This window comes from Pollachius pollachius (assembly GCF_949987615.1).
Source record: "Pollachius pollachius genome assembly, chromosome: 7".
NCBI lineage: Eukaryota > Metazoa > Chordata > Actinopteri > Gadiformes > Gadidae > Pollachius > Pollachius pollachius.
Window position 1 is genome coordinate 19,623,849 of NC_136940.1, and position 14,013 is coordinate 19,637,861.

The 14,013-nt window shown below is 46.0% G+C and overlaps 1 protein-coding gene across 1 annotated transcript; it reads right to left on the bottom strand.

Annotated features, from left to right (window-relative positions):
* Positions 1 to 3,711: 3,711 nt before the first annotated feature.
* LOC307078297 (leucine-rich repeat-containing protein 24-like) lies at positions 3,712 to 11,904 on the bottom strand (the record flags this gene model as incomplete). The annotated part of the gene is made up of 7 exons (XM_079740040.1): positions 3,712 to 4,209; positions 4,635 to 5,225; positions 5,886 to 6,148; positions 9,785 to 9,953; positions 10,123 to 10,314; positions 11,167 to 11,253; positions 11,728 to 11,904. 7 exons carry the CDS (start codon positions 11,902 to 11,904, stop codon positions 3,712 to 3,714), a joined length of 1,977 nt encoding a protein of 658 aa, XP_079596166.1.
* Between the last annotated feature and the right edge of the window lie 2,109 nt (positions 11,905 to 14,013).

Genomic DNA, 14,013 nt, shown 5'->3' on the forward strand with positions numbered 1-14,013 from the left:
TGATATAAAAGGACACATTCTTGATGTGCCGTGGACCTATTTAGGAGACAATTTCACCCAAAGCGACTTACAATGGATTCAGATACATGTCATTAAGGAAGCAGGTAAGTGGGTGGGGACCTGGGGGCCATCTGGCTCAGGAGGCCCACTGCAGGTAGGTCTGCGACATTGGGGATGGATCTCAGAACCTGTCGGCTGGGAGCCGTACATCCTCGCTGCTGCACTATCCTGCCCCAGATATTACGAATCATCTGTACCAGATAATATCTTTTGGAATAGGAATTCCTAGACTCTACATAATTATAAACATAAACAAATATATAACTTAGAGTGGGGAAGATGATATTACAAATATGCAGCAAAAAACATTGAGGTTTGTAGAGAAAACCCCATCTGTATAGCAAGCATATCTTACACTTTCATACTTCACAAGATCATTAGATATAAAAGGAGAAATAAAAGGATAGACAATGCCCTTGAAATACATCACCATGCATCTTCACACTGTACATTGACGTTGATTAGGATGGAACATTGGCTGAAATCATAGAATTTAAATGGATAGAATGTGTTTCTGTGATCAAGCATCTTCCTGTAGAGTCCATTATTTAGGGTAATAGTCATATTTTGACATTCATTTGTGCTACTTTAAACGACTGTATTAAAATGTCTATGTCTAAATCTAAGACATAGGCCTACATACAGTCTAGAATTATAAAACAGTCAGGAGACACCTAACCATGGAAAAATATGGCAGCCATTAAATGTTTCAACGTCATGAAGATATCGTATATTATCTCTTTTTAAATCTGCGATTTAGGAAGCTGAACTTGTGACATGTCCAAGTGTCAGAGGTTGTCAACACCCTTTGAGAGAGTCCCGATTCAAAAGGGAAACTTCATTAACGGAGAACCGCAGATGGATACATTCTATGCTTTTAAATTCCATTCCTGAGAACTTTGGAGAAAGACAGTGGCGGCATTATCTTGAACTTCTGGCATGCAGAACATGAAAACAAAAAAAAACGGCTTATTTTCTTTTGTAAAATAGTATCTTATAAATGTGGATCCAGCAGTGCTGTCAACAAAATGGGCCTGACACAAGCAAGGGTACCTGGCTGCAGACCTCCTCTGTGATTTCGTTTCTGTTGCAGGCAGGCTCCACTGTCAGTACACCTCCACTGTCAGGACAGGAAATGCACGGGATAAATTTAAAAATAAAATCGCGAATGCCTTTATACTTTTACACAACTACATTTCTTAGGGGAAAATCGTACTTTTTACTCCACTACATTCCAAAAACCTGTCGTTCCTTTCAACGTTCCTTTCCACGACATGCATGCGTGATCATACACAGCTTACCAAGGCGGACGTCGCGGAGCATAAACAACGTCGATATTTAACCTAGAAAAACCATGTCAAGCCTGAACGGTTACGTCATACGTTAAAATTGTTAATAGATTGGAAATATGATTGTTTTATATCGGGCGTTTGTCTGTGGGGACCCCCGTTAATATGGCTAGAGACTAGGTGCTTTCTACATATCCAGGTGTACTCCCGGTAGAAGCTTAATGCTAAAAACAATGCTTGCCTGTCCAATAGTAATTAGGGGCGAGGGAGGGCCATCAGATCTGTCACTCAAACCTCTGCGCCAGTCGTAAGGATGGAAGTTTAAAGGTCCGCGTCCTGACAGTGGAGGTGTACTGACAGTGGAGCTTGCACCGGAAGCGACCTCACAGTGGAGGTCTGCAGCCAGGTGACTCGACACAAGAGGGGAGCGGTTCTCTAAAGCAGCTCTTCCAGAGCAGCAGTGCCGAGTGCCGACAGTATGATTACATAGTAATAACTGTTATTTGCTGCTTCTACCAGTCATTCGACTCACTGTGACTCAAATTAAGGTTTCAAACCTTTCTCCACTCTCCTAACACTTTGGGGGAAAAAAATTATTCAGAAATAGGTGCAAGACAAAAATCTTTGACTGCCCCCTACTGGTGGTTTTCTGCAACACATTTGCCCCGACAAGTACCAGGGCAAGGGTAGTAGACTCAACAAGTGAAGTTGAGTCTACCTATGCCCTGGTACATAGAAGGAGCAGACCCCTGTGTAGGTATTTTAGCATTTGAATAACCAATGCTGACAGACGTTTTTTAAGGAAGAAAAGACAGGTAGGGAAGGCTATAGAAAATCACCTTGGAATATATTTTTACGAAGCACCTTTACGATATTAATTTGATCTCTGATAGATGACTCTTAAGCACATAACACATGCTAAGCAAAAACTTCTCCTTTTGTTGAGAGGTTTTTAACCAATATTCCCTATTTTATGACTTGACTTGTAGTGCTATCATTTAAAACCTGTTAACACACAAACTTTAGCAAGGAAATAGTCAAATACTTATGTGTGTGGAAATGTAAATCTGTACATTTAGATTGCACCGAGCAGCAAGCCACTCTAAATCTGCGTCACGTTTTACTTTGAATGAACTCAAATATTCCCTTCGACTGAATAATATAATATCCAACTATAATATTAACGCTCTATCGACCCATGCTTTCCATACATTTCAACCATGATATGACAGCTACTAGTTCCCTCTTGTAAAGTATGTCTGTACAAAAGGCCTGTCTGGCGATAATATATGAATCGTTATTAGAAAGCGTTGGACGACTGGTCCTCTGCTGAATCTTAATCAATAAAAAAAATAACATTAGCTGTTTGTTATGTGGCTGTGAATTGTATCCAATTACTTGAACTATGTTTCTATTCCCCCCTGGCTATGTGTACCCACTCAGGCAGTCATAACACGCTTACAAATCATCGATCATGTCCCCCCGTATGACCACAAACAAGGTTTAGCTTCAGTGATTTGTATTGTAACATGGACGCAGCTTGTTCCACGTCCCGTATCAGACACTGGGTGCTTTTGTGCAAGAGGACCCAGATGTATGGCTAAACCGACTTGAAGAGGTTCCTCCCTGCTTTCTCATGTTGAAACATCATGAGTAGATCCAACGCAGTAATATACTGTTGAATGTATCTACCCTCCGTGACCATATAGGCAACAGAATATAGTCTACCCTCAGTATTATTGGATGAAAGTGTGTGTGTGTGTGTGTGTGTGTGTGTGTGTGTGTGTGTGTGTGTGTGTGTGTGTGTGTAAGTGTGTGTGTGTGTGTGGAGTGGGGGGGGGGTCGCTTTATGCAACATCAGACGGGTTTACTTTTAGATTTGATTGGAGCGATGTGAGTGAGTCACAGCAGCCAAAGCCTTCTCTCAGTAAGTAATCACCTTCACTGGCAAAGTGGCTCGCCCCAGCACCGGACCTTTTCTGGTGCAGTGACATAACCTCAAGTCTAATAGTGTAAGAGAAATGGGTGAGGGGAGGGGGGGGTCGTTCACACATACACACGCCAGGTCACCCAGGTGAGGTGAGGACCAACCTGAACAAAGTCCTTCTCCTGAACCTCTGCGTATGAACGGCGTCCCTTTGAGACACCAAGCTCGTGTTCCTCTCTCGACGCGCTGCGTGTTTTTCTCCCCCATTCACCTCAATGGGTCGGTTTATTTTTGTTGCTTGTTTTTATGTCTTACACACGAATGGTCAGCACAAGAAGCACAGTAAGCAGAATGAATCAAGCGGAGTCACGTATCCCAACTCGAACGTTTAGGGGTCTCTGGATTTCTTAAGCTTAAGTTTCCACGCGGCGCTCCTCAGCAGTGAATCTCGTAGGCGATCTGGGAGTCCATGAAGAGGCCCGTGTGGTTAAGGAACATTCCCTCCGCCTCAGATGTGACCACGGGCTCTGCCTCACCCCCCTCCCCAGCCATCCTCCGCATGGTCCGTATGTCCGGCTCCTGCTGATGCTCCAGCTTCTCAGGCTTCTCCAGCTTCTCCTGCTGCTGCTGCTGCTGCTGCTGCTGCTGCTGCTGCTGCTGGAGTTGATGCTGCTTCTTGGTCGCCGGGGGGGAGCTCACGGCCTGTCCGGGCCCCGCCAAGCGGACGGGGCTGCAGGAGGACAGGCTCTCGGAGGGGGCCGGGGCCCGGTAACCCCCCAGGGTGCCGGCGGAGGCGGGGGGCGCGGGCGGTAGGACGGGCTTGGCGCGGTTCAGCACGTACATCTCGTGGCCCCGCTCGTCACGGTACTCCTCCAGCTGGGCGAAGGTGGTGGGCCCGTCGGAGTAATCGTTGACGTACAGGATGCTCTCCTCCTACCGTGGGGGACACACAAAGCTTTGCTTTAGGAGACCTTTGTGTGCATCAAGATTTGTTTAGATAAAAGCTGTTTCTTTCATTGCTCACAATCTCTATGAGAAAACATCCATGCTGTATGCTTTATGATTTTGCAAAGTTGCTTGAAAAGGATCTTTTGGTGAAAAGACTTTCATTGTGCATTATGGCGATAACTTGATGGTCTGTTACAACACACTGGATACATGACCGATTTGAATGTATATAATTCGCACTCCACTGAACATCACAATAAATACACTAAACAAAAATATAAAACCAATAACCCTTGCATTGATTGGTTACTCTAATCCAATAGTGAACGAATAAACCCGATTGGGTTTAATCCGCATACAAACGGATCTACTGTCCACTATTGGCTCACCTCCCTGCCGAGGGCACTCACCTTCTCCGACACGTCCGCCTCCTTCTCCCTCTGCTGGTGGCGGCTGTAGATCATGGCCACCAGCAGCAGCGCGGTGAGCGCCAGCAGAGAGATGCCGATGGCGATGGCCGTCTGAGTGGCGGGCCCCAGGGCGCTGAAGGCCATGCTGCCCAGCGCGTACAGCGGCTCGCGGCTGACGTCCGAGCCCGAGGCGGGCCGGTGGTTCCTCAGGCGGGGCCAGGAGGGGTAGTAGGGCGCGCTCACCTGGGACCAGGACGCCCAGATGGAGGACGAGGAGGTGGAGGAGTTGATGGCCAGCTGGAAGGTGACCCGGGCCACGCCCCCGGCGTTCCAGGCCTCGCACTCGTAGAAGCCGGCGTGCGCCACCGTCACGTTGCTGAGGAACAGCATGCCGCTGCCCGTGTCGGGGTCGAAGCGCTCGCCCCCCTCGCTCTTCTGCAGACGCACCTTCCCTTCATCCGAGGCGTCCTCCTCTTCCTCCTCTCTGGCTCCGCCGCCGGCCCCGCCCACGGCCCCTCCGCCCCCCAGCTCGTGCACCAGGCCCCGGGGGGACAGCACCACCTTACCCTGGAAGGCCTTCCTCCAGGTCACCTGCAGGCAGACGGGATCATCATAATCATACATACATGGAGAGGACCATTGTTTCATACATCATACTGATCATTGTTAATGGCCCACTCTCTGGCAAGTCTTCTTGGATCTAGTTGGCGATATGGATGGTATCCCTAACTGCTCCTGACGAGCTGGCTATCGCCTTGCATGGTTGACTCTGCCGTCGGTGTGTCAATGTGTGTATTAACCGATGTAAGTCGCTTTGGATAAAAGCGTCTGCTAAATGCCCTAATTGTAATTGTAATTGTATTTATTTATCCTAACTATGAAGACCCCAAAACAGACCCCATATCAGACGTTGCAGACAGTGAGTACCACTCTGTGAGCATGCTTCAAAGGACTAAAGGCTCAGTTAAGGTTCCAAGTCGACGCAACGCAATGACCACCCAGACTCTCAAACGCAGTCGTGAAACTGTTTTGGTTCTGTGTCGGGTTTTAGTGAGCGGACCAATTCACAGCCCTTGCTGCTGCTGCGTTGCCTCGACGCAAGGTTAACATTTTTGGGAGGCGCACGTCAGGCCCTTGCGGCGGACCCAAGGAGGGTCCGCAAGGACGTAATGGGTCCGTAAACCCCCTTGCGTTGCGTCGACGTGGAAACATAACTAAGCCTTAAGTCCAGGGTGTGTACGAATGCGGTACCTGCGGTCGCGGATATCCCGAGGCGTGGCAGGACACCCGGAGACTCTCCCCCAGCCGCACGGCCAGCCTCCGGGGCTCCAGCTGCACCAGAGGGGGGATGCATACCAGGCTGTTAAGGGGCACCTCCACCAGGCTGAGGTGGGAGAGGCGCGGGGGCTCGGTGCAGACCAGCCGCCGCTCGGCAGAGCTGAGCAGACGCTGGCCCTCCTCGTCGATCCAGCTCCTCAACCAGTGGAGTGCACAGTCGCACCGCCACGGGTTGTCTGACGAGATGGGAGACAGCATAGAAGAGTAGAGAGACCCGGTCACATGCAGATTCTAATGCACTGCTCTGAGTACATCAGAAGATGTGTTGGCATATATTGTAGAGGCTCAGGTTTGAGAATGCATTGGTTCTGAGGTGAGGCCGAAGCAGAGAGAGTCTTAAAGTGTAATTCCGGCGAAAATTGAACCCGGGGTCTTTGTTTTGGCATGAAAACCCATCAAATAAGCCCTCCAGATACCTTTTTCATTGAAAAGCGAGTATCAGATGTTTGAGTATTAGATGTTTGGCGTCCATGTTATTGGCTTGGGGCATTTAGTTTCGCTTCATAATCGGCATTTTTGTACCACTAATATTGTTAGAAATAGCACCAAACCTCTGCAGTAGCATGACTAGGGTCCCTACACATAATACGAACCAAAAACAACTTAGTTTGCAAACCTGGAGTTTATTTAAAAAGACAAGCAGTTTAACAAGCATTACCGGTAGGTCCGTGTTTACAGGAAGTCCACACAACTCATCACCACAAATCAGTTCAGTTCAAGGAGGAAAGTTTGGGAATTTATAATTTATATAATTTATATTTATAAATAATATATAGCAAGTGTTGACACGTAAATTAAAGGACTTGCATATGTAAGTTACAGTTAAAAAATATTTGTTCGCTACAATCAAGCATGGCACGTTGTTGACAGAAGACGCACTGCACACGTGATTAACGCATAGAGTGAAGGACAGCTCAAGCACCGGAGAAGACGACCCATCTACAGCTTGAAGTCAAGAGAGAGAGATGTTTGTGTTTTCCCCGGCTGCGGAAAACAAATGAAAAGTTACACCCCAGAAACTTTTCATAGACTGCCATCGCGGTACAATGACCGATCTCTGGTAGACCAGTGGCTTACTGTTTTGATTATGGACATTGAGATGCCAATCAAGATGCTGATATAGAAGGATCACCGTGTCTGCAGTGCTCATTTTGATAAGGACGACTTCATCATTCCTAAAAGTGCTGCTGACCCAAAGGACCCAAAGAAAGTGTCATTGAAGAAGTATGCTATTCCACGAGTGCAGCAAGTGGCTACGGATAGACTTGAGGTAAAGTTGTTTGCTTATTTGTCGGGTTATATGATTTTTCACAATTAAATTCCCAAACTTTCCTCCTTGAACTGAACTCCGGCGCACTCGGTCACTCTATGTGTCAATCACGTGTGCAGTGCGTCTTCTGTCAACAAAGTGCCATGCTTGATTGTAGCGAACAAATATTTTGTAACTGTAGCTTACACATTCAAGTCCTTTAATTTACGTGTCAACATTTGCTATATATTATTTATAAATATAAATTATATAAATTATAAATTCCCAAACTTTCCTCCTTGAACTGTAAACACAGAACTACCGGTAATGCTTGTTAAAATGTCTTTTTAAATAAACTCCAGGTTTGCAAACTAAGTTTCTTGTGCTTCGTTTTATGTGTAGGGACCCTAGTCATGCTACTGCAGAGGTTTGGTGCTATTTCTAACAATATTAGTGGTTCAAAAATGCCAATTTGGAAGCAAAACTCAATGCCCCAAGCCAATAACATGGACGCCAAACATTGCGCCGGGCAAACTCTAATACTCGATTTTCAATGAAAAAGGTATCTGGAGGGCTTATTTGATGGGTTTTCATGCCAAAGAAAGACCCTGGGTTCAATTTTCGCCGGAATTACACTTTAAGAGGGAAGCATACTTCTGGAGGAAAAGAAGTGGGGTGAGGTTGCAAGAAAGAAGTAACTGATTGATTGATTAGTTATTGCGGGGAAGACGAATAAGCAGCCTTCACTGAAACTCTTTTTTGGCTTAGTGTCTGAAGACAGCAATGTGAACAACCATTGGTCAAAAGTTCAAGGCATGCAGTGTTTAATCTGTTTTATTTTATCGGAATTCTTGTCTCCATGGTGACGGGGAAATTAAAAAAGAAAAAAGGAAAATAAATTTGGTCTCGGACTGCAGGATAAAGGTTCTTCTTCTTTTTTTCTGGTTCAATGGCGAAATACAAGGCCTTTAAAAAGTATAAAATCATGAGTCTGAGCATACAATGAGCCACTGAAAGACGTCATTCCGGAGGCCGTAAGTCTTTGCTCCCCGACTTTCTTGTTTCCTTTACACAATCCGTTACATCAGCTATTGTCATGATCTCTATAGTAACGCTGATAAACATAACCCAAGTTCGCGGGTTAACAGTTCAATAAACAACACAACACAATCAAACATGGGCGATAGCGGAATTGTTCTTTGTTTCATAGCCCATTTTCCTCCTTCCTCTCGCTGTTGTCAGGTTCCAGCTGCTCTGAGCGTGGTCTCACGAGAAGACTGTTGCATTTCAAATACAAAATATATACGGGCCTAATTAGGCCTCTGCGCGCAATCTGTTTTCGCGGTGCCCGCGTTGCCCGGGCCGCTGTCACGGTGCCCGCAGTTCCAGGGCCATTCATTCATTCACGGGGCACGGCGCACGATGGGAGACGTGGCGGCTGGGAGTCGCGGGAGTGCCAGGGCCGCAGTAACGGTGAATGAATGTTCAATCTAACCATTTATTCCTCAACTCTTCTTTCTTGGCCAAGAGATCTCTCTCCCTCTCTCTCTCCCTCTCTCTCCCTCTCTCCCTCTCTCTCTCTCTCTCTCTCCCTCTCTCTCTCTCTCTGTCTCTCTCTCTCTCTTTCTTCCTCTCTCTCTCTCTCTCTCTCTCTCTCTCTCCCTCTGTCCCTCTCTCTCCCTCTCTCCCTCTCTCTCCCTCTCTCCCTCTCTCCCCACATGTGTCTCTCTGGAAGTTTAATTGGGTTGAATACAGTGATGGACAATTCTGTTAGCCAATCAGACTTAAGATATTTGCATGTCATGAATATTCAGGAATATGTAGTGATATTTTTTTCACCAAAACCAACTCAGAGGGCATTCATTGCTATTAGTGACCACTGCAAAATCAATGAAAAACGATGCAATGACACCTTTAAGCAATACAACACTTGTGTGAGTGGGGTAGTTTTATTTGCGGGGGGGGGGGGGCGCCAGAGGATCAGGGTAAGGTCAGGGGGGCGTTTGCTCGCTAGACTTTGAGTGCCCTAGGCAGGATCAGATCATCATCATCATCATTAATTCATTTAATTGCCGTTATGAAATATCAAGTCAGACAGGGATGCACTGGGAACCAAAAATGTCAGATCAGCAAAACATGTCCAGCAATTGTTTCTGATATTAATTCCTAATATTTTCAATATGATTCAAATTTCGATTTTTATAAAAAATATTTATATATATATATATATACAAATATTATAGAAATATAGAAATATATGTGTGTATATATGTGTATGTATATATATATAAATTTGCTTGGCTTGGTGCCCCTTAAGATTCGTCGACGCACTATAGGATGGCCTGCATGGAGGAGAAAGGTGACCCTAGTGTTCAAGGGCTAGTCCTGGCAGAGAAACAGAAACAATGTCTTTGACGTGGGAGTCCAAACCCTCTGGCCCTCTCTCTCTCTCTCTCTCTCTCTCTCTCTCTCTCTCTCTCTCTCTCTCTCTCTCTCTCTCTCTCTCTCTCTCTCTCTCTCTCTCTCTCTCTCTCTCTCTCTCTCCCCGGTGTCTCTCTCTCACCTGTGATACGTAGCACCTGCAGGCTGACCAGCGGCCGTAGAGAGGCCGCCCCGATGGTGTGCAGGTTGTTTCTGCTCAGATCCAGCAGAGCCAAGGAGGTCAGACCCACCAGCGCCTGGTCCGACAGCATCTCTATGCTGTTGTGCTGTAGGTGGAGTTCTTGGAGGCGCTGTGAGAGCATAAACACACACGCAAGCACGCACGCACGCATGCACACATGCGGAAACACACGCGCACACAAAAGTGTTGCGCTTGCTTAGGATAAAAGAACCATTTGCAATGATGGATCGCAATGAGGTTATTTGTTTATGAGTGAGGTTCTTTGAAATCGGTTTTACCTGCAAGCCCCGGAATGTGTAATCCTGCAACTGTGTGATGTCATTTCCTGCCAGGTAGAGGATTCTGAGGTGCTCCAGCCCCTGGAACATCTCAGCCGTCACGAGGTGAATCCGGTTCCCGTTCAGAGCCAGTTCCAGCAGTTGATGCTGGTTTTGGAAGGAGCCGGCCTCCACGGCCGAGATGGTGTTGTTCTGAAAACACGCAGAGATGTTTATGCTGCAATTTGCAAGATTTTCTGTTCCAAGCGAGTTGAAGATACAATTTTTAAAATAAATGACCTGGTGAAGAGTCGGGAGGATTCGGAGCAGCTGTCCCTACCGTCTCCAAGCCCCGCCCACCCTCAAAAACAGAAGCTTGATTAACACTGCTGCCGGGTCGGAGCATCATAACCCAGCTCCCTGTATCCTTCAAGTTAGCATCTATACAACGGATTGGGTATAAGAGCGCATTTAAAATGAATGTTGAACCGTAGCAAAGCTGCTAAGCCTTCTGTGCATGGGTCCTGTTGATTTGAACATGTCCCCCTTCAGAGGAGAAAACAATCTGACTACTGGGTTCAGAAAGTAGGACATAATAGAAAATATTCTTTCAGTTAGGAGAGCTTGGTTTGAATCCCTACTTGTTATATTAATGCGGCTTATCCTAAATCCTAAATCCAGACCACCATTCAAGGACACTATCTCAGTAAATCACCATTTCGTGTTCAGTTCCACAACTGAATGACTCAACAGCTTTGGGCAAAAACATTGTTCACGTTCATTCAACTGAATTGAATTACATGAAAACAACACTTGCACCACAACATGTGTGTGTGTGTGTGTGTGTGTTGATTTGTGTGTGTGTGTGTATGTGTGTGTGTGTGTGTGTGTTGATTCGTGTGTGTGTGTGTGTGTGTGTGTGTTGATTCGTGTGTGTGTGTGTGTGTGTGTGTGTGTGTGTGTGTGTGTGTGTGTGTGTGTGTGTGTGTGTGTGTGTGTGTGCGCGCGTGCATGCGTGCGTGCGTGCGCGTGCGTGTTTGTGTGTGTGTGTATGTGTGTGGTTACCTGCAGGTAGAGGTAGTGCAGCCGCCTCAGTTGTGGGAGGTCTTTTCGCCGAATCTGACCAATCATATTGTCCTGAAGAAAGACGGTCTGGATAGACACAACAGTAGTTGGAAAGAAAAAAAGATAAGAAGGAACACTTCATCGTTTGAATAAATGCACATGAGATGGAGTACCACCTACTGCCTGCCCTGCAGTAGTGTTCTGACCTGCCCAACCACAGGTGGGCCCGTCATCCAATCATTTGTTTGTTCATTACTCCTGGCTAAGAACATTGACTTTAGCATTTATTTAACTGATTTTATGTCCCTTGCTTTATGGGATCCGTTCATCTTCTTTGCAAGAGCTTTCATCCAAAGCAATTTACCAGTGGGACTGAATCAATCAAAAGTGCAGAGGAGCCATAACAATCACAAATACAAGGCGAGTCGTTCTCTTATAGAAATATAATTTTGGAGCTTCCAAAGGTCAATAATCAATTCTACCATGACCATGATTAGCTCTACTCTCTACACACAGTGTGCACACGCATGTGGGCCTCGGGCCGCCGCAGGCCTCTGCTACCTGTGTGGTCGGCGGGACGTGTTTCGGGATGTCCCGGATGCCCATGGACCCACACTCCACAGTCAGGCTGTAGCATCGGCAGTTAGCCGGGCAGGAGACGGTGCCGTGGCCCCGGCTCAGGCTCGACAGCAGAAGGAGCAGGGAAAGGAGGCACAGGACAGGGGAATGGGGTCCCATAGCTGGGGCGGGGCTGGGGGTAAGCAGACAGAAATAGGATCCTGGGGCGGGCTCTCAGGCTCCTGTGGCGGACAGCAGGGAAGAAGGTGGGTGAGCAGAGTGCACGACAATGCAGCTTCATGCTAATAACACAGCAATTCCTACACTGCCATGTGTCCTTTTCAATGTATTTAGATACATTAATAATATTGCACAGCATCACTGCCTTACACAGCAGGTTGGAACACTTGGAATACGGCCTTGTGGACTGTAGGTTGAACTTAAAGAAAAATATTGATACAAAAAAAATATTGATCGCACATTGTGTTGTGCACAAATATGTGTATATTATATCATGTTATCGCTGTGCTGTGTTCATTCCTTCCTATTTTTCCATTTACCCCTCTCTGCTTAGATTTAGCTGAGGTCCATATCTGAGCTGACTACCACCATTCTTCTGCATGGAGTTAGGTGCAACGTTAACCACTCCTCCAGACTCCAAATATACACAAAACAAAACAAAAACACCCTTTATTTTACTTTGCACAAAATGACAAACACTGTATGTGTGTCAGAAGCAGTTATTGGAAGTTTGCTCTAGCAGAATTACATTATTTCCTTAAAACAACACCAACATGCCATTTTACGTCCACTTAATTGAGCAGGGTATTTTGTGACTTGATCTTTTCAAGTTGACCCTGTCTTGTATTAATGGGACATGGCATAACATTACGAGGGGCTTGTCTAAATGCCATTGTTAAAGCTGAGTCTACACACACACCTACGCAATTTAGGGAACCATTTAGGGTTCACCATAGGTGTAAATCACAATTGTTTTGAGCAAGTCCTGAGATTTGTTTAATGTTCATGTCTTAATGTGTGATTTCGCACTTTTAACTACTACATGTATCTGTGTATATTATCCGTGGAAGACGCGGTAAAGCTGGTAGAGAATAGAGCAGTGTAACCAGGTCTGGGACCCTTCTCAAGGAGGGGTGTATCTTGACCAGGGGTCTCCTTTTATGAGGGACTGCTGAGCATTTATCCCTTATCACGCATCCTACATATTGAGACGAAGGCCCGCATTGTGATTGGCGCTAATCTGCAAAGGTCAAACCACTGCAGGACAGACGCATTTCTCAAACCTGGCTTTGATCCAATGGCTCTGTGCAAAAAGCAGGGAAAGCTCTCATCATAGGGCTGGGTTATATGTCAGTCAAACTGTGCACACGTAGATCAAGTTCAGGTAAGCTGTTACTGTCTTTGCTTTATGCTACGTTATGCCAAACAAAGTCGCACGCTATGCATATTTAGGCAGAATATGATGGAATCTACTACAGAGAAAAGGAAATGTAGCTACAACAAAGACTGGGAAACTATAAGTTGGTTACGTTTGCATGAGGCAATTCTCCAAGTTGTTATGAATGGAGCCACACACAAACCACATCTGAGAATGTTTATTTTTTAAGTTAGAAAGACATATACAAATTTGGGACTACATCTCAGCATTGGCAACGTGTCCCACTTTGACCCATTACCATATACTCTGTGTCAAACCTCTGGTTTGTTGGTAACTCTACACCCTTGAAATGCATAATAATAAAAAGCAGACAAATCCAGTAAATGTTTTCTTTTTTAAAGATTAGTACTTTTTTTTAAAGATCTTTAATTTCAACATTTTGTATCGAAGGTGAGTAGGGTTTGCACTAGGTTACTCTGCACTAGTTAAGTCGTAGCATGGACCTGTCAGGTCTTTATCTCGCTCTCCAAAGTTGGTTTATTTACCTGGACATACATACATTACATGGACACATAGCAGGCCTCCCCATAAAAATGCGTGTGTGTGTGTGAGTGTGTGTGTGTGTGTGTGTGTGTGTGTGTGTGTGTGTGGGTGTGTGTGTGTGTGTGTGTGCGTGCGTGTGTGTGTGTGTGTCTGTGTCTGTGTCTGTGCCTGTGCCTGTGCGTGTGCGTGTGCGTGTGTGTCTGTATTGGGCTGCTCTACGTGTCTACGTGTGTTAATTATCCTATCCCTTAATTATACGTATTAGTCTGCGGATCATTTTATTTCGTGGCCACTGTGCCAGAAACCTATCTCGTATTGAAAAGCCTACCTCTTCTCACGTCCAAAGC